Source organism: Vombatus ursinus, unplaced genomic scaffold (genome assembly GCF_900497805.2).
Source record: "Vombatus ursinus unplaced genomic scaffold, bare-nosed wombat genome assembly UNPS02014945.1, whole genome shotgun sequence".
Lineage (NCBI taxonomy): Eukaryota > Metazoa > Chordata > Mammalia > Diprotodontia > Vombatidae > Vombatus > Vombatus ursinus.
The window spans coordinates 29563181-29582680 of NW_020954723.1; the positions used below are offsets into that span (position 1 = coordinate 29563181).

The window sequence follows — 19500 nt, forward strand, 5'->3', positions numbered from 1 at the left end:
TTTGTGCCTCTGTTTCTTCTTTAAAATAAAAAGGTTGGCAGTGCTTCTTAAACTGTGGGTCACAACCCAATGTAGGGTCACGAAAAGTTTGGCAACAGTAAGAGATTTCCGAAAGCACGATGACCAAAAATTAATTAAAAATCAAACACATAATGAATCCGAGGTGTTTCAGGCAGTGCATGCACAATTTCACTGCAGCCTTGGTTCTGAACACAAAGCATGTGCACTTTACACTGCACACAGTACCTCAGGCCACACAATGGCCAACAAACACTGCCTAAACAGAAAAGGGGACAAGTGGAAAAAGTTGAAGAAGCCCTGGACGAGGTGACTTCTAAGGGCCCTTCTTATTCTAAATCTCTTACCCTGTGTCCAGTTCACCAACTATTCATTAGAAGGCTTGGACATTTAAATACCACCTCTTCCATCAAATCTACCCTGATTCTTCTCCCCATAGTTGGAAGTCATTTCTTCCTCATGTATTCCCACAGTCTTTAAGCACCTCCTATGCACTTTTTATATTCCAATTTATATTATATTTATCTGTATATGTGTCATGTCTCTTATTGTACTGGAGTTCAATTCAATTCCACAAACATTTATTAATCATTTACTATGTGCAAAGCATTCATTGTGCTGGGGAAAAAGGTAAAATAAAATGCCCTTGGGAGACTTAAGTACACACGTGTGCTATGTACAAATACACAATATATAAATACACAAAAACTATGATACACTCTATAAGGTGATAAGTGTATGAGAGGTTTGAGAAGGGAGCGATTACTAACCAGGCACACACCTGTAATACGTACCTGTAATTCTGCTACTAGGGAAGGCAGAGGCTGGTGGACTGCCTTAGATCCATAGTTCCTAGCTACAATAAGACTAAAGATGATCAACTGTCTAGAGTAAGTCTGGTGTAAATATGTTGATCACCTGTAAGTCAAGGGCTACCAAATGGCCAAAGGAAGAGTAAACTGGGCCAGGTCAGAAAAATGAAGCAGGTTCAAGCTTCGATAGGGATCAGTATTGAGATCCAGCAATGTATGTGTCTCGGGAAAGGGGCAGAGGGAAATAATTAACATTATTTACAACTGGGGAGATCAGAGAACACTGCACGTAGGGAGAAATGTCAGGTGAGACCATTCTAGTCCTGTGGAAGAATCTACAAAAGGCTGAAAGGAAAGGATAAGATCAGGAAATTGGGAACACTTTGGTTTGGCCATAACACAAGAAAGGATGTGAAGAGAAGACACTCCTTAAGGACAAGAACTGTGTCATATCTCCTTGTACCTCCCAAAGCACCTAATGTTACACATTACACATAGCAGCATTAATAAAAATTTGTTGAATGAATGCTAATAGTCCTGGCCTACAGCCATATTGACTTAGGAACTTCCTATATATCCTCAATAGAGGAAGACCTCCTTCCTAATAGAGATGATGTGACAACTAGTTTGATAGTGAGCACCTTATTAATGTTAATCCATCAGGTTCAGATGGACCCCAGAAGGTATTACATCCGGTTTGAAATGCTTCACTCTAAATAACAATAATGGTAAGAGGCAACATCTGGATGACACTTTACATCCATTATCTCATTTGCTCCTCACAATAACTCTTGGAGGTAGGTATATAAAGTTTATTATCCCTAATTTATATGGATACTAACTCATTTGTATCATACTTTACAATTTACAAAGCAGTTTACATGCATTACTTCACTGGATCCTCAAATCAACCCTATGGCCGAAGTGATGCTAGTATTCTCATCCTCATTTCATACCTGGGGAAGATGAAGCTCAGAGATAGCAAGTGACTTGCCCAAGGTCACACAGTTACTAAGTGGCAAATCCAAGACTCAAATCCAGGTCCTCTGACTCTAAATTTTCCACTATAGCATGTCAATTCCTCTGGGGGGATAAAGAGCTCAGAGAGGTTGCTTAGTCGCCCAGCTCATAAGTGGCAAAAACCAGGACATACACCAGGTCTTCTAACACTGTAGCTTTTTTGTACATAGTTGTTTGCATGTTGTGTCCCCCATTTTGAATGAGGTTCTCAAGATCAGGGACTGTTTTGTTTTGTTTTTTGTTTGGTTGGTTTTTTGCCTTTCTTCACATCCCCAGCCCTTTGTACAGTGCCTGGCACATAGTAGGTGCTTAATGTTTATTGAATGAATAAGGTGAGTGCTTTTCTCACTATACTATGTTTTCTCACCAATGCCCAGGGAAATCCCTGGCCATTATGGGGTTCAAATGCAGGAGATGAGGAAGGATCATGCACAATGGATTCCAAAGGAAAATCCAATTCAAAGAAATTTACCCCATTCATGTAAACATGGGAGAGACCGACAGCACTTCGCTGAGATGGTTGGTTTCTGGCTCTTTAGTGTCTAGATTATTGCCCCTCCCCCCACCAACTCCAGCACCATCCCGATCCCCGCCCCCTTCCTGGGTGTTCCTGAAAAGTCATCAAATTACAGCTCTTGGGGGAAGAAAGGGTGCCTACTTGGCCTCAACTAAACCAAGGCGAGCAGCTGTCCTGCTGGGGAGGGGCACAGGAAAGGGAGAAGGGGAGACACAGGGAGGACTCTCATACTGTCATGGTATTGGCATGACCGGCGGGAAAGCTTTCTACTGGTATTTGGAACTGAGAGGTTGCTCTGGGAACCCAGCCCAGGCGGAGGCTTTTAAAATGATATAGGGAAGTGTTAGCGTACCTGAGGACAGAGGCAGCCCTCCTCTGACACCAGGCTTCCGAGGAAGGGTGGCCAAAGGGATAGCAAGCAGCCTTGAGCTCTGTGCTGCTGGACAGCGCCGACAGGGAATATTTTCTGCTGATCCATGCAGAGGCCAGCTTAATTCCGGCTCCTGGTTTGTGCTGAGCTGGATGCATTTTACCAGGGCCAGGGACTAGGACGGCAGTTTCTTTCCCCTCAGCCCATCCCCCACATCTAGTATAGGGCACAGCAAAATCAGTAAGTGCCACACACTTTGACCCAGAAGGACCCAGAAATTTCTGTACGTAGGTAGCATATGGGATTTGCAGGAAGCAGTGTCCCCCCCTCGAGTAGAGTAAGGGATTTGCCCACAGGATATTGTAAATCCCCATGCACTTCCCAGGGGAGTGATGTAAATTCCAATCACTGCCTAGCAAGGCACTGCAAACTCTTGCTTACCTAGGAGGACACCTCGAATCTCTATACACTGCATGGATTGCCCAAGAAACAATATCATACACTGAGCAGCAGGACACAACAAATCCAATATACTGCAAATCCTGTGCAAGAGCACTAGAATCCACTCAGCAGTACACTGCAAAATCTGCATCTGACATTGTTCTAGACAACCCACTTCCACATATAAAGTGACCACTGGGTCACCGAAAACTCCAGATGGTACCCACCAAGATACAACAGATTCCATACACTGCAAATCCTTCTCACATCCCAGTAGAATTCATAATGGTAGCTGACATGTTTTACAGTGTTTTAAGTGGGACAAAACACCTGGTGAGATACTGTAATACCTCTCTACCAAGAAAAAATACTCTCCATCCTCCCAAGCTACAAATCCTATGCTATTGCTAACTAAAATACCCTGGAACACTGCAAACTCTACTAAGGGTATCTGTTCAGTACATAAACTACCCTGTAGTAAAAACCAGAAACTCTCTAGAGCAATTCCTACAAATGCACTGCAAAGAACCCTGCCCCTATTTCTCAATCGTGCACAGTGGGACAATGTAAACAAGGCTACAGAAGCACAGGAGGAATCGTGATCCAACAAAAAATGGAAACAGATAGGATCCTAAGCTCTTAAAAAAACAACCTCAAATGTATGGGAACGTGAGTATTGCACCTAATGTAGCTGTCCATTGTGATGAGCGAAGAGTAGCTAGGTATGTCTCCTCCAGAAAAGCAAACTGTTCTGTAACTGGTCATGTCTTATTTCAACTGTATCCCTCAAAGGGATGTGGAGGCAGGGCTGGGGATATGGGTGGGGGTGAGTGGCTAAGAAAAATATAACATACATCCTCTTTAAATGGACATTAGCACCACCTTTAAATATATTTATCATTACTCTCTTCTAGAGAGGTCACTACATATTGAACAAATTCCTGGGATCCCTGTGAGTCCCGTTAGAGCTTCCTAACACATTTGGACTCATTCTGTAAACTAAGTCTAGGACTTCTGCTGGGTTTTTTTTTTATTATCACGGTATCCTATCCCTCTAAATACTCAGAATTCCAGGGTCTTCTCCAGTTCAAGTTTTTTATTAATTTTTATTTTTTAATATTAATTTTATGTTTATGAAACATAGACTCACTTTTACAATTAAAAAAAAAATTGAGCACATCATTGACATTTCCTCCCTTGCCTCATGGTTCATCAAGGTTAAGGTCAGGAGAGGGATAGGAGAGTCTTTCTTCTGAGAACCTTGCACTAACCCAAACTGTAGGAAGCATAAGACAAGACAGCAAGAGTCATTGCCAGATTCTCCTGTCTGATTGTCGCTCTCTATCCTTACAGGTGATTGAGACAACTTTGACCTTAGGAACCATATAAAAGAGCATTAGAGATTAAGAAAGAAAAAAGAAAAAATGAGCAAGGCCCATGGCAGGATCTCTCTTTTTTTAAACTTCTGGCATTATCCAAAGCCCCCAGCCAGCATGAGTAGCAAGAGAGGAAAGCCCTCATAGATCTTGAGGTTAGATAGCTTGTATTTGCTGAGAGCTCTTCCCTGATGGCCACCTTCATCCAAATGTATCTTTCTCTATAGGAAACATTAAAGACTCAACCTGATGCACTGTCCTTGGAGTCCCCATATCTATTCTGGCTGGAATTTCCCAAAAGCTGGTGGGAGAAAAGTCCTGGCCACTGACAGACCAGGTGTGTACAGACAACACCTGGGTTAGAGTCAAACCTAGTGGTTGGTGTCTTTTCTGGTACTGTTGGAGATATTGTGGTTATTAGATGCTAGAATAAGCTATTCAGGAAGGCTCTGAACACCATAAAAAAAACCAGGATCTCAAGTGTACTCTATTTGTCATCTTGCTTGAAGACAGAGAACTAGAATAAATAATGACTTAATGTCACTTAGAGTTTTGCAATTTTTCTGAATTGCCATATTTTACCAGGATCTAGGGTATTCTATGGGATATAGCTTTTACAAGTTTGGGGTTTGTGGGCTCTACCCCCACCAGACTGAGAAGGAAACTGATTTGTGATTGAGTAAGCCTGCATGAAATGAAAACTTAGACAACCCAGTACCAAAAGGGTACTTTCTAATGCCTGCTAAGATTGTAAACTATGCACTTATACCTCTATCCCCTCTTTTGGGGTAAATCTGGGCAAATTGCTCATGCTGCCACCGTTTATTGATCTGCTGTAGCCAGACTTAAGGTGAAAGAGGCAAATAACAGAAGGGAAAGAAAGAACTGCTAAGATATCTGTCCACTGTCTACCTACAAGTCATAATACTGGAAAGGGGATATGGCCCAGAGCATGGAGACACAGAAGTAGACATTTTAGTATTTAGGAATAATGGACAAGGGTTTTTTTTTTTCCCTTCTCCAATCTAACTTACGCCTTGAGTCTTGTTTGCACCTACTGCATAAAGTAAAGAATGTTAGAGAACAACAGCTCACCTCCAGTAGCCAGAAGGTTATCAACCTAGCTCCTTGCTGGGCTAATAGTAGAGGGCAGAACCCACCATGGTTTCACCAAATGAATAACCTGAAAATGCTAACACTCCAAATTGCAACCCATTCTAATGGAAATATCCTTAGACAATCTCTGTGGACAGAGAAGGCCAAGGGAGAATGGATGGATCTACTGCTGACTTGCTCTCCATAGGAGATCCCTAGGTCTGAAGGTTATTCTTGTCCATCCTTTCTCAAGAAAGAAGAGGGCAGAGAAAGGAAGGAAAGAAACAAATATTAATGAAGTGCCAGGTACTATCCTAAGCACTTTACGAATATTATCTCATTTGATCCTCACAAGAACCCTAGAAGGTAAGTGCTATTATTATCCCCATTTTACAGTATATGAAATGGAGGCAGACAGAGGTTAAGTGACTTGCCCAGGGTCACACAGATAACAAGTGTCTGAGGTTAGGTTTTAACTCAGGTCTTCCTGACTCCGGGCGCAGTGCTCTATCTATGGCATCATCTAACTGCCCCTAAAGAAAACTATTTCCCCCTTTCCTCTCAGAGCCAGGATTTTCTATCTTGAACAAGTTCTAGGTGAATTTTGAGGCTAAAGAAAGCATGTGATACAATAATTTTCTTGGAGAAGTGGTAGAAACATAATATTGTTTGATTTTTCTTTTTTAGAGCAAATTTCACCCAAGAATTACTGTTGTGCTCTTTCCAACGTGATGCAGTGGAGCTTTACTGAAGGGTCCCATAAATCACAGAGAAGTTTAGTAACTTGTCTTCTGTCTGCTTGCAAATGTCATCCACCCATGCTTCCTAAAGATCAGGTCTGTGTTAGGGAAATGATGCTGGTGTGAAATCTGAGTCACTAGGACATGAAATAAACCACCCCCACTGATCCACTTTTTGGGGTGGGTGATATTAATGAATCATTTTAGTACAATAGAGAACAAACTTGAACAAATAACTTCAGGGTCCCCAAAGATATTAGTTTGGCGGAGACTATGATTGAACCAGATTAACTCCTAAGGCAAGAAGGGAGAGAAGGTTCAAAGTTTGCAATGTTATTTGGTTTTGTGGGAAAGTAAAGTCCCCATAAAGGTTGTGGGATCAGAAGCAAGAGTAGGATGAGAGATAGACTGTCTCTGGATTAAGCAAAATTGCAGTTGTCTTCCATCTTCTTCCCATGTTTCTACTGAATGGTGTTACAGTAGCAGGCTATGGGGTAGAAGGAGGTGTGAACACAAGGAGGTGTGGACTTAGATCTTGGCCCTGGATTCGGCCACAGCTAAGTTTACAGAGAAATATACATGTGTAACCTCATAACAATTAATTCAAAACTAGCTCATGGTAAGACCATGTACCCCTATAGCCTACCTGAAGTCTCATGTGTTTAGGCATACTTGAATACCTACTGCATGCACAGAACTAGGAAATATGGCCTTGAGGAAAGACTACTAGAGTGAGAGTCAGGATACCTGGCTTCCAGTCTTGGCTCAGCTACTAATGACTTTCATTTATTCCATCATTCAACAAGCATTTATTAAACACTTGCTATTTGTAAAGCATGGTGCTAGATATTGTGGGCATGAAGACACAAAAGCAAACAATCTGGCTCTCAAGGAACTTACATTCTACTAGATAAATGTTTGTTGAATGACTGAATTACCTTGGACAAGCCAGTTGACTTCTCTGTACTTCATTGTCCTTATCTTTAAAAATAAGAGGGCTCAATTAGATGAACTCTGAAGCCCTTCCCATTTCTTAAATTCTTAAATTTTAGATTGGGATCCCTAATTTAGATTAATTTAGATTAAGGGATCTAGGAAAGTGGGCTCATGTGTACCTCTATTGTCAACTAAATTAATTCAGTCACTTAAACGGAAGTGTCCCTAGTTTGTTTATTATTGTTAGTGGTAACATTACAGTTTAAATGGCTAAGGGGCTTGGGTTGGGTTCAGGCTGATATTTGAGCACAAAGGAAAAGATCCAGCCTTTTGTCATGGAAAGATATAGTTTGAGAAGTTCCATAGGGAAGCCTAAAAGATCATGAAGACATATAAATGTACATTGACTTGTTCAGAAAATCCTGGAATGCTAAAATCAGTATTCTCTGATAATATCACTAGTAGGCACTCTGAGCAATTAAATATTCCATTTTTGTTGTATAAATAAACATTTTGTGGCTTGCTATGTATCCAAGCAAAGAATTAACAAAAAGATCAGCAGAGAAAAGCTCCTGGTTTCTTTTCCTTCTTTCCTCCACTCTTCTCTACCCCTCCTAGGGAAGATCTAACTTTATTCTAATAAAATATGGTCCCAAGAATCATCAGCATACACTCCTGAAAAGGTTTAGCTAATGGTGTTTTGTTTTGATTGAGCTAAAATGAGTTAGTCCCTTTTCTTTACTGTCTTTCAACTTGTTCATGTGTAAAATGGGCAGAATACAAATGAGCTGTGTAAAATGGGTGATAGTCTTCCATGAAAAAGGCTGTAGAAAGAGTTAATTTTCTTTATGATAGGATATAATAGGATTTTATTCAAATGAAAAGTACTATTAAAAGGGATGAACACATAGGTTTCAGGTGAAACATCCCATAATTTCCTAAGGGCTTTTCCTTTAATGTTTATCTGGTACCCAACCTTGGGATGGAGCCTGGCTTCTCCCAGGTACCTCCAGTACAAAAGTAAAAGTGAGCCATTTCAGCCAGATAGGACATGTCAGGAATCAAAGGCTAGCCTGCCTGCATGTAAAAAAGACCACTTTGGCTTCTAGGTTTTGAGCTAATCAGATCTGAACAGTCATGTTTGAAGAGAGTAAGAGTACAACTGAGATTCAAAATGGTACCAGTAAGAGTTAGAGTCACCAGCTAAAGGGAAGCTTGGCCAGATGTTCCTATCAGTGGCCTGAAATGGTCAAAGGTTTAGCCTCAAAGGTCTCAGAAACCCAAAATCGTGAGGACAGGAAAAATCTCTTGCTGTCTAGCAAATCACCAAAACCTTACAACATAATTGCTTTTAGCCCTCTAACTACTATAGGTTTCAATAGATCCTGCCATAGGATTCCCTGCCCATGAAAAAAAACAACAAAAAGTTAAGGTAGGGAGTCAGGAAAGTTTAGAAGTGGAAAACAGCTCAGAAGTGTCTGATGACCTTGTACACCTGTGATGGAGCCAAAGCAGAAGGTTAAGACAATCATGAGAAACATTTGTAAAGAGTATTCCTAATGAAAGAGGAAAATGGAATGGGTCTGTGGTGGGGAGAGAGCAGAGAGAAGGTACTTACACAGTTTCATCATTCTTGAATTCCAACTCCCCATAGGTGTCTTCAAAGTCCTCACCACCACCCTTGGCGGTCCCTTCCACTGTCCTAAAGGGGATGATGACTGTGCCCCTGGCACCCGATGTCCGGAGGACCTTGACCTCCATGACACCAATGCTCTCACTGACATGAATGACATCGCACTCAAAAGTGAAGATGCCTGCATGATCATCATCCAGAATGGTGACTGTAGCCACAGAGGGGGAGGACAGCACTGCCCTCGGCAAGGGCAGGTTGTGGATTGTGCCAGGGGGTAGGCCCTCATCTGGCGGCTCCTCCACTATGCGAACATTGCTGAGCCTCACAAAGAAATGTTCATCCTCCTCAAAGATGTCATCATCAATAATGCCAACAGAAAATTCCTTTTGGGTTTCTCCTGGCTTCAGGACCACCGTGCCTTCTGTGAACTCATAATCAGCCCCAGCATTGGCAGAACCGTCTTCCGTCTTGTAGTCCACGTACACAGTCTTGGAGGTATCACCCCCTTTCCGCACCACAGTCAAGAGGACAGCTCCACAGTTCTCCAGGCACTGGTAGGAGCACGGATCAAAGAAAACTTTGGACACAAAATCCTCAGGCTCATGGGTGTGCACCTGGCCCATCCTGGAGGATCTCTTGGCTCGTTCCGCTGCATGTTTCTTCAGGATGTTGCCTGCCCCGGTCATCATACGGGTGGCTTGGATCCGGTAGAATGCTCGGCTCTTCTGCTGATGGGAAAGGGCACAGTAGTTGGCCATCTCCACCAGCTGCTCCAGATCCTTTTCTGGGTGCTTTTGTTTCAGGTCCTTGAGAATCCGAATCATTTCTCTGCGAGACTCATCCACTTCTTTCCCTTCCATCATCACCAGGCTCCCATCTAGGAAGTGAGAATTCATCATCTTCCCATCCATCTCAATGCCCTTGGGATGGTCACCCTCTGTCTCTATGATGATACCTCGGTGCTTGTCTGTACGGTATTTTTTGTGCATATACTTGTAGAAGAGTAGCCGTCTGTCTGCCATCCAGGCCAAGAGGACGCATATGGGAAAGAAGAAGAGAGTGAGCAGGCCCTCCCACACCTGAACCACGCCTGGTGAAAATACCGCCAGGATCATGTACAGCCAGATGTAGGCGAAGATGCTCCATGCAGCAGTGATGAAAAAGACCCGAAGGTGTTTGATTTTCCGGGTCTCCCCGTCGGGGATCACATAGACACAGATGCCTATGATGATGAACATATTGAAAGCTGCACTGCCTACGATGGTAGAAGGCCCCAGGTCTCCGGCAATGAACCCGTGACCACACACCTCAATCAGAGACAGGAGAATCTCTGGGGCAGAGGAGCCCAGAGCCATCAAGGTCAGATTGGAGACAGTTTCATTCCAGACCCGAATAGTAGTTGTACTGGTCTCTCCATTAGGCTTCTTGATGGTCACCTCCCTCTCCTGAGAAGTGATGACCTCAATCGATGCCATGAAGCGGTCAGCAATGATGGACACCCCAAGGAACATGTAGATCAGGGCCACAAAATAAACGATGACCCTGGCAATCTTGTCCCCCAGGGAAGGGTTCTCCGGGTACCAGATTGGCAAAATGACACCCTCTTTACAGTCTGACGACCCTGAGCAGGACTCATTGTTCTGCCCTGTACTCTCCACATCCCCAGCTGTGTTAGCCTCTGCCCGCAGACCATTGAGGAAGAGTGCAAAAGTAACCAACCCGAAGTGGAGGAAGGCAGAGGTGAGGGGCCGCAACTTTGACCACGCCATACACAAGATTTAGCTGCTGGCTTGCACCACAGCTGCAGGGGTCCTCCTGATGGGCCAGGAACCTGAAATGGAATAGGACAAAAATGGAATTAAAGGTCATGAGATGAGGGGGACAGCAAGAGGCAAGTTCCCACCAAAATGCTTTGATGCTTCACCTTCAAGAGCCAGATTGTGCTAACATATGGGATAGTCTCTCACTTGGAAAAATAGACGTGTCACTAGTCAATCTGTGGTAAAATAGCCGCTCTGCCCTCAGGACCATCTAGTTGAGGTTTAATTGAAGAATAACAAAAAGAAATGGAAATTTTGGAAAACAAGAGGTGTCCCCCTAGCCTTTTGCCCCTCTCCCAGCCTTCAATCAGAGGCAATGTGCTACAGTGAAAGAATAGTGGTCTTGGAGTCAAGAGATATCTGGTTTGAATCAGCTCTAGCTTGAATGATTAGCAAGTCACAGAAACACAGTATTTAGCAATGAAAGGTATATTAACAATCACCTAGCAATCAAGGATTCTTAACTTGGGGTTCCTGAATCTGGTAGAGTTGGGTTTTTTAACATTCTGATAACTATTTCTATGGAACTAGTTTCCTGTATAATCCTATGAATTTTATTTTATGCATTTAAAAGCATTAGTCCATTATGATTCATAGATTTCATCAGACCATCAAAGAGGTCCTTGACACACAAAACAGATTAACAACCTCCAGTCTACCCCCTCAATTTGCAGATGGGTAAAACGAGACCCAGAGATGTTAAATGATCATACAGGAAGCCAGCAGCAAAGCCAAGATTGAAGCCAGATCTTTGGAATTTGAGTCCAGTTTTCATTCCACTGCCTCAGATTATTTAACCTCGCCCTCCCTCAGTTTCCTACTATGTAAAATAATACTTCTGATTCCTACCCCATAAGGTTGTTGTGAGGAAACCTCTTTCTAAGCCTGAAAATACAAGTCTTAAATGTCAGTTCATTATTTTAACAATGTTATACTAATATCAATGGTGAGAATTCTCAGGGAATGAAATCTCAAGTGACTTTTCTCTACCCATAATGAACCCAAATCAGTTCTAACTTGACTAATCCTCATCACTACTCCAATTTTATTCCTGTCCCTGAACATTTATCCTCCTCATTTCACTGAAATAATATCTAATGTAGCCAAATCTGGGTTGGAAATACATTCCCTTTGGGCCATCTTCCTCCACCCATCTCCCTAACTTGGAGGCCAGATCTAAAATCCTCTCCAAATTAAGAAGCGCTATCCGCTGATTTCACTATTGTAGTCAATGTTCATATTTCCTAGATTACCACTGGTGAAAATTAATCTCTTCTACTCTACCTTTGAGTGATATCTGAACCCTGATTCTGCAGTTCATAAAGCTTTGAAGAAGTCCTATGGGTCACAACATCACTGTTGTTATTGAGTCATTTCAATTGTGTCTGACTCTTTGTGACCCCATTTGGGGTTTTCTTGGCAAAAGTACTAGAGTGGTTTGCCATTTCCTTCTCCAGCGCATTTTACAGATGAAGAAACTGAGGCAAACAGGGTGAAGTGACTTGCCCAGCGTCACAGCTAGTAAGTGTCTGAGGCTGGATTTGAACTCAGGAAGTCATGAGTCTTCCTGACTCCAGGCCCTGCACTCTGTGCACACTATGGTACCACCTAGGATGAGCAACAATAGCTGCAAAGTACAGCATCATGGGATCATTGATTTAGAGCTAAAAGGAATCATAGAGACCATTAAACACAACTGCCCTATTTTGCAAATTAGGAAACTGAAGTTTAGAGATAGCAAATAACTTGCTCAGGGTCACACAGCTAGTAAATATCTATGGTAGGACTTAAACTCAGGCTCTCCTCACTCCAAGACCAACACTCTACCTACTATGGTATTTCTGAGCTTTAATACAGTCAACTCTCCATTATCTGCAGCCACGGAGGAGGCAAGAGGTTTAGAGAGTATGACATAGCAGATAATTACAAATTGACTTCATTTTATTCTAAATGAGTTGCCATACCATCACTCAGTTAGAGCTGAAGGCTCAGGGCTCACACTCATCTCCCTCCCCTTGCCTTACTTACCATGTGTCTCTAAACTCTAAACCACTCTATCTCAGTCTCTAGTTGGGGAAATGGGGGAGAGGGGAGGTATGGAGGGAGAGGTCATATATAATCCACAAAGTGGACCACATTCTCATGAATATTTGAGTTGGTTGCATTTGCCCAGCATACACATGAGTTTCTTTGGTAACCCATCTTCTAGATCCGTTTAGCATGAAAGGAAACAATTTGTAATGAAGTAGAACCTGAGTTTTCAGGCAAGCCTAGAGAATTTTTCATAAAGCCCTCCTAAATGGTGGAGAAAATGATGACTCCATGCTGTAACACATTTTGTAAGGCCAACATATAGGAGGAAGCCAACTCCTCAACATGTCCTCAACTTTCCAAGTCTGCCTCTCTTCCTCCATGTATATTGGTTGAGTCAGATCCCAAGGGAGTCTAGAACCACATGTGACCTCTGTCAAAAAAGAAATTAAAGATGTCTGTTCTCTCCAAAGCTCTCACACCAACTCACACAGGTATGCAGTGTCCATTCATTATTCCCTCCACCAGATAGGAGATTCTTATGTAAAATGTTCTAGGTTTGACTGGAAACCCAGGTTGTAAGAGCAATCTATGACAAGAGCAGGAATGAAGACTCCAGAGAGGTGTACAGCCAGTTCCTTAGCACAAACTGGCTGGCTCATGTGTTCTAGGTCTTCCACTTACTCGTCTTAAGTAATGTTGTTGACCTTGTCTCTTGACCTTAATTTCTTTATCTATAAAATGGGGATAGTTCCTACATACCTATTTCACAAAGTTATTGGGAAGGCACTATGGAAACTGCAAAGTGGTACATAAATGTGAGTTATTAATTGCTACTTTCAATTATATGATACATATATAATATAGATTATATTAATAATAATTATTACAGGAGGCAAAAAAGTCACCATGGAATTAAACTGTCTTAACAATATTATCCAACACAATACGGTTCATTTGTTTTCTTATGTGGCCAAAATGTTAATAATAACTAGCATTTACATAATGCTTTAAGGTTTGGAAAGCACTTTACAAATACCATTTCATTTGATCCTCACAACAATCCCTGGAAAGTAGGTACTGTTAACTATCCCCATTTTACAGATGAGAAAACTGAGTTAGAGGTTAAAGGACTTGCCCATGATTACACAGTTAATAAGTATTTGAGGTCAGATTTGAGCTCAAGTCTTCCTTGACTCAGATCCAATACTCCATACAGTGCATCACCTAGCTGCTTTGTATCAGCACCATTTCACTACATTCATTTCTCCCCCTCCTCAATTTTTCTTGCATTATAGTTATGTGTGCTCATGTTGCATCCTCAAACCCCCACCTCTCCAGTCAAAAGTAAGTTCCTTGAGGGCAGGAACTGTTTTGTTTCTTTGAATCTTCAGAAATTGACCTAGTCCTTTTAATAGAGTAGCAAATATTTGTTAAATTGGCATGCACATGAACTAGTAGCAAATCTAGGTCCAAGAAGAGAGCACTTGATAATATTCCATGCCCTCCCTCAGATGACAGCAGAACACGACCCCGAGAACAAACTAGGACAGCTTTGGCTGGTGCCTCCCACCCTTATCTCAGAAAACCCTTCTTGTTTTGGTGCCTCATTCCCATCGTTGTTAAAAATCAGAGCATTTTCAACCTGGATCATAGAGAGAAAACACTTTTTAAATGCATAAGTGCACTTGAATTGGGCAAAGATTGTACCAGATCACTTCTGGGCTCTACCAATGCATCTTTGAGAATTCCCAACATTGGCCCCGCTATATCCAAAAGCAAAAAAAAAAAAAAAAAAATTCAGGTAACATTATTGATGGACAGCTAGGTAGCCCAGTGGATAGAGTGCTGGACCTAGAATCAGGAAGACTCATCTTCCTGAGTTGAAAACTGGCCTCAGAAGCTTATTAGTTGTGTGACCCTGGGCAAGTCACTTAACCTCGTTTGCCTCAGTTTTCTCATCTGTCAAATGAGCTGGAGAAGGAAATGGCAGACCACTCCAGTACCTTTGCCAAGAAAACCCCAAATGGGGTCACAAAGAGTCTGACACCACTTAAATGACTGAAAAACAACATACTGATTTCACTTTTCAATAAGGCACAGGTATCATTTTATTGCTGTTGTTGCTACCTTTTGCTTTTATATCACCTTCATTTCCCAGTCTATCTCTTCCTGTACCCAGAGAATCATTCCTTATAAATAAGAATGAAACAGAAGAGGGAAAGTAAAAAGTAGCTAAGCCCAACTAATCAACATATCAATTAAATCCAATGAATTCCAAATATATGCAATGTTCCACATCTATAGCCCCCTGCCTTTTCAAAGAAAGAAGTTCAGTTATTCTTACCAACCCTGACAAACACAGAATTAAGGGAGCCTGGATTTGATTTCCATCTCATTACTCTACTTGTCTTATGACTGCAGGGAAAACAATTCATTTCTCTAAGGTTTCTCCTCATCTTAAACCACATGCTGCCCTCCCTACCAGATATCAATAAAGATTTTTGTAAAATCTATACATTGTCCCGAGTTCATGTGAGTGGGGGAAAAAATCTCATGGAAAGAGCGTTGGCTTAGGAGTCGAGACCTAGATTCCAGTTCCAACTCTGTAGTAACTAGTAAGAATTTGAACAGATCCCTTTACCTCTCTCTCAGTTTCCTCATCTATTTAAAAAAAAAAGATTGCACTGAGGTCCCTTCCAAACCCCAAGATTTTGTGATTCAATCATTTTAGTGATGGGTTTGTGGAGGAGAAAGGGGCCAGAGAAGGGGATTTAGGCAAAGACACCATGGAATATGTGTTCTAACAACAATCCCCTCCTTCTGCTGGCAGTCAGGATACAGAAAATGGTATTAGCTTCTCTTCTGGGAAAACAACTCTATCCCTACTTCTTAGCCGAATCGTGCTGCTGTCCACAAAAAGTAGCCAAATCCTTGACTCTAAAAATAAATTATTTATAAAAATAAAAGGGCTAGTTTACATGCTGTTTGTTTATTATCTGTATGTTCTTTTTTCTTGCCTATAGAGAGAGAGTGAGATGTAATGAACAGAGAGCCAACCTCAAAACCAGAAAGACTTGTGTTTGAGTCTTGTCTCTGACTACTTCTCTGGCTATGTAACCCTGAGCAAGTGCCTGTCCCATTCAGTGCTCTCTAGAACACCATCTAAGGTTCTAAGTTGCAAAGAAGGTGCTGACCTGTATTTATAGTGGGAGCTTCCTGACACCAAAGTACCAATGAAATCACAAGTAGAACTTTCTCCTACCCAAATAGTTAACATATTGTTTCTGTCAGGACAAAATACTCAGAAATTCCTTCAACTTCTATTTATTTATGCATTCCACAAGCACTTATTAAGAGTTTACTATGGGCCTGGCACACAGTAGGCACTATATAAATATTAATGATGATGATGATGATGTATCAAGTACTAGGATAGGCACTTGATGAACAAAGACAAAAACAATACTACCCCTTCCCTCAAAAAGCTAACACTCTACGGGGGGGGGGCAGAATATTTAGGTAGACAAGCAAATGCAGAATATATATCAAGCAAATCCAAAGTGTAACTCTGGCACTTTGCTCTGCCAAGGAGAAATGCATGCTGAGGATGAAATTCTGCTAGCCAGGATAGAAATTCTACAGTTGTCATGAACCATGTACTAAAGAGGAATTGTGATTTAAAGAAACAGGCTGACTTTCCCTTGCCCTAAAGTAAGGGTTCTTGATCAGATTTTAGTGGGTCTGAAAACTTGGACTGAGGGGAGGGGGAATTACATCTTTATCTTTGATAACCTCCAAGTGAAATGTCACATTTCCTTCAATTATTGATGTAGGTAACAAAATATTATTATGAGGAGTCCTTAGACTTCACCAGACTGCCAAAGAGGACCATAATGCAAAAATGGTTAAGAACCTCTGCTCTAGGTGAATTTCAGAAAATCCTGGAAAGACTTACGTGAACTGGTACCGAGTGAAGCAAGCAGAACCAGAAGAACATTGTACACAGTAATAGCAACATTGTATGATGATCAGCTATGATAGACTTAGCTCTTCTCAGCAACACAATGATCCAGGACAATTCCAAAAGAGTCATGATAGAAAATGCTATCTGCATCCAAAGAAAGAACTGCGGAGTCTGAACGCAGATCGAAGCATGCCATTTTCACCTTCTTTTGTTTTTTGTTTTCTTTCTTATGGTTTTCCCCTTTTGTCCTGATTCTTCTTTCACAACATGACTAATGTGGAAATATGTTTGACATGATTGTACATGTATAACCTATATCAGGTTACTTGCTGTCTTGGAGATGGGTGAGGGAAGAGAGGGAGAAAAATTTGGAACTCAAAATCTTGTCAGAATGAATATTGCAAACTTTCTTTACACATGATTGGAAAAAATAAAACACAAGTGTGAAAAAAAAAAAGAACCACTGTTCCAAGGATGTTTTCAGAGAACCTGGAAAGACTTACACGAACTGATGCGAAGTGAAGTGAGCAGAACCAGGAGAACATTATACACAGTAACAGCAACATTGTGCAATAATCAACTGTGAATGACTTAGCTATCCTCAGCAATGCAATAATCCAAGACAATTCAAAAGGACTCATGATGAAAACTGCTATCCACATCCAGAGGAAGAACTGATGGGAGTCTGAATGCAGATCAAAGCAAGTTTTTTAGCTTTCTTTATTTTTCTTGGGGGTTTTTTTTGGTCTGTGTTTTCTTTCCCAATATGACTAATGTGGAAATATGCTTTGCATCACCCTACAAGTATATACAAATTGCTTGCCTTCTCAATGAGAGGGGAGGGGAGAGGAAGGGAGAGAATTTGGAACTCAAAATTTTTTAAAAGAATGTTAAAACTTGCTTTTACTTGTAACTGGAAAAAATAAAATATTAAAGGCATTAAAAAAGAACCCCAACTCTAGAGAGAATTTGTGTATAAAAGTTGCAAAAGAGAGGACAGTGACTGGTATGATATGCAGAGAAATAGAAGGAAACAGAGGAAAATAAACTCTCTGTTCAATTGGTTGGAATTTTTGTCCTGCCGTAGGGCTCTGGAGTTATGATAGAGAATCATACTGATTTTATATTTTATATAAAGCATAATTTCCCATAGTGGGGCAAGTTCATGAATTCAGTCCTTTTTCCCTAGGCAAAGTGGTTTCAATAACAGTTGCCATCTGGTGGATGAGGAGACAGAAGCTACTTTGATACTACAGTCTTTCCCCCATTGTTCTTTCCTGCACATGCCCACAAAGACTTGTCCCCCACCCAGGGTGGAGCTGAGATCTGTGATTCGAGAGTAGGTCATATCCAGTGGGATCAGGGAACAGAAGGAAGGCAGCTGGTGATAACCACATTCTAAGAGTTCAGGCCAGAGGAGTGGGAACAATAATTTTATCCCTTCTTTCCTGAAATAGTGGCCCAACAGATGAGCTTTTTTGTCTAACAATTCCTCACATACTGCTAAAAAAAATGAAAGTATTGGAGGTGGGGGGACAGTTATCAGAACAGTTCTTTTACAGGAGGTAGCAAATGGTCCTGTTGTTTCCATTACACCACAGTTCTCTAAGATATAGACATGGATTTTTAAGCAGCACTCCCTAATTCCTTGGAAAACATTAATCTCTGTTTCCAAATCAGTCCTTGTTATTTCCACAGCTATAATAATAACCATCCATTGCCCCCTACCCCCACACCTCCAGTTAAAAGTGATAGTTTTATAGACAGGTGATAATAAAGGAATAGAAGGAAGAAATATAGATACTAGTTTGAGATCTGTGTCCCAAAGGTCATCCCCAATCCCTGCAGGCAGAGCGATTCCCAGTTGTTCCTCAGGTGGTGGCAGGAGGCTTGACCAGGAGAGTCTCATGGGACTCTAATTCTAGACAGGAGTTTAAGACATATTGTAGTTGGGAGGCAGATTTTGGCTCCTTGTAAAGCAGGACTTTCTAACAATAAGAGCTGTTCAAAAATATAATAGGTTGTATTATAAGATAGTGAATTTCCTGTCATGGGAGGAATTCAAGCAGATTGCTAGATAACCACTTGTCAGACCTGTTGTAGAGAAAATTTCTGTTCAGATACAGGTTGGATTACATTAGCAGTTCTTACATGTGGTCTAGGGACCGCTAGGGGTCCCTGAGACCCTTACAAATGGTCTACAGGGTCAAGGCTATTTTCATAATAATAGTAAAATGTTCTTATTTCCAATGCAGTAAATATCAATAGACATAGCCCACACAAACAAAAGTTCTTGGGGAAGAGGAGATCCTCAACAATTTTTAAGAGCATAAATTGGTCCTGAAACAAGAAAGTTTGAGAATCACTGGGCTAGATGACAACTGAGGTCCTTTCCAAATTTAAGTGTCTATGATTCTATGAAATCAATGAGGGTATGGTCAAGCCCCCTAGTTTTAGAAAAATGAAAACTGAGGAGAAGGAAGGAAGGAAGGAAGGAGGGAAGGAAGGAAGGAAGGAAGGAAGGAAGGAAGGAAGGAAGGAAGGAAGGAAGGAAGGAAGGAAGAAAGGAAGGAAGGAAGAAAGAAAGGAAGAAAGGAAGAAAGAAAGGTAGAAAGGTAGAAAGAAAGAAGAAAGAGAGAGAGAGAAAGAAAGAAAGAAAAAGAAAGAAAGAAGGAAGGAAAGAAAGAAAGAAAGAAAGAAAGAAAGAAAGAAAGAAAGAAAGAA

The 19500-nt window shown here is 41.4% G+C and overlaps 1 protein-coding gene across 8 annotated transcripts in view; it reads right to left on the minus strand.

Moving 5' to 3' along the window:
• The window catches only part of LOC114030098 (sodium/calcium exchanger 3), a 216225-nt gene that overhangs the window by 155459 nt on the left and 41266 nt on the right, over positions 1 to 19500 (minus strand). For all 8 annotated transcript variants that reach the window (XM_027844784.1, XM_027844781.1, XM_027844783.1 and 5 more), the window contains exon 2: positions 8944 to 10789. In XM_027844784.1, the coding sequence (XP_027700585.1) occupies positions 8944 to 10727 (1784 nt within the window). In that variant the 5' untranslated portion in view covers positions 10728 to 10789. The remainder of the gene's footprint in view (positions 1 to 8943; positions 10790 to 19500) is intronic.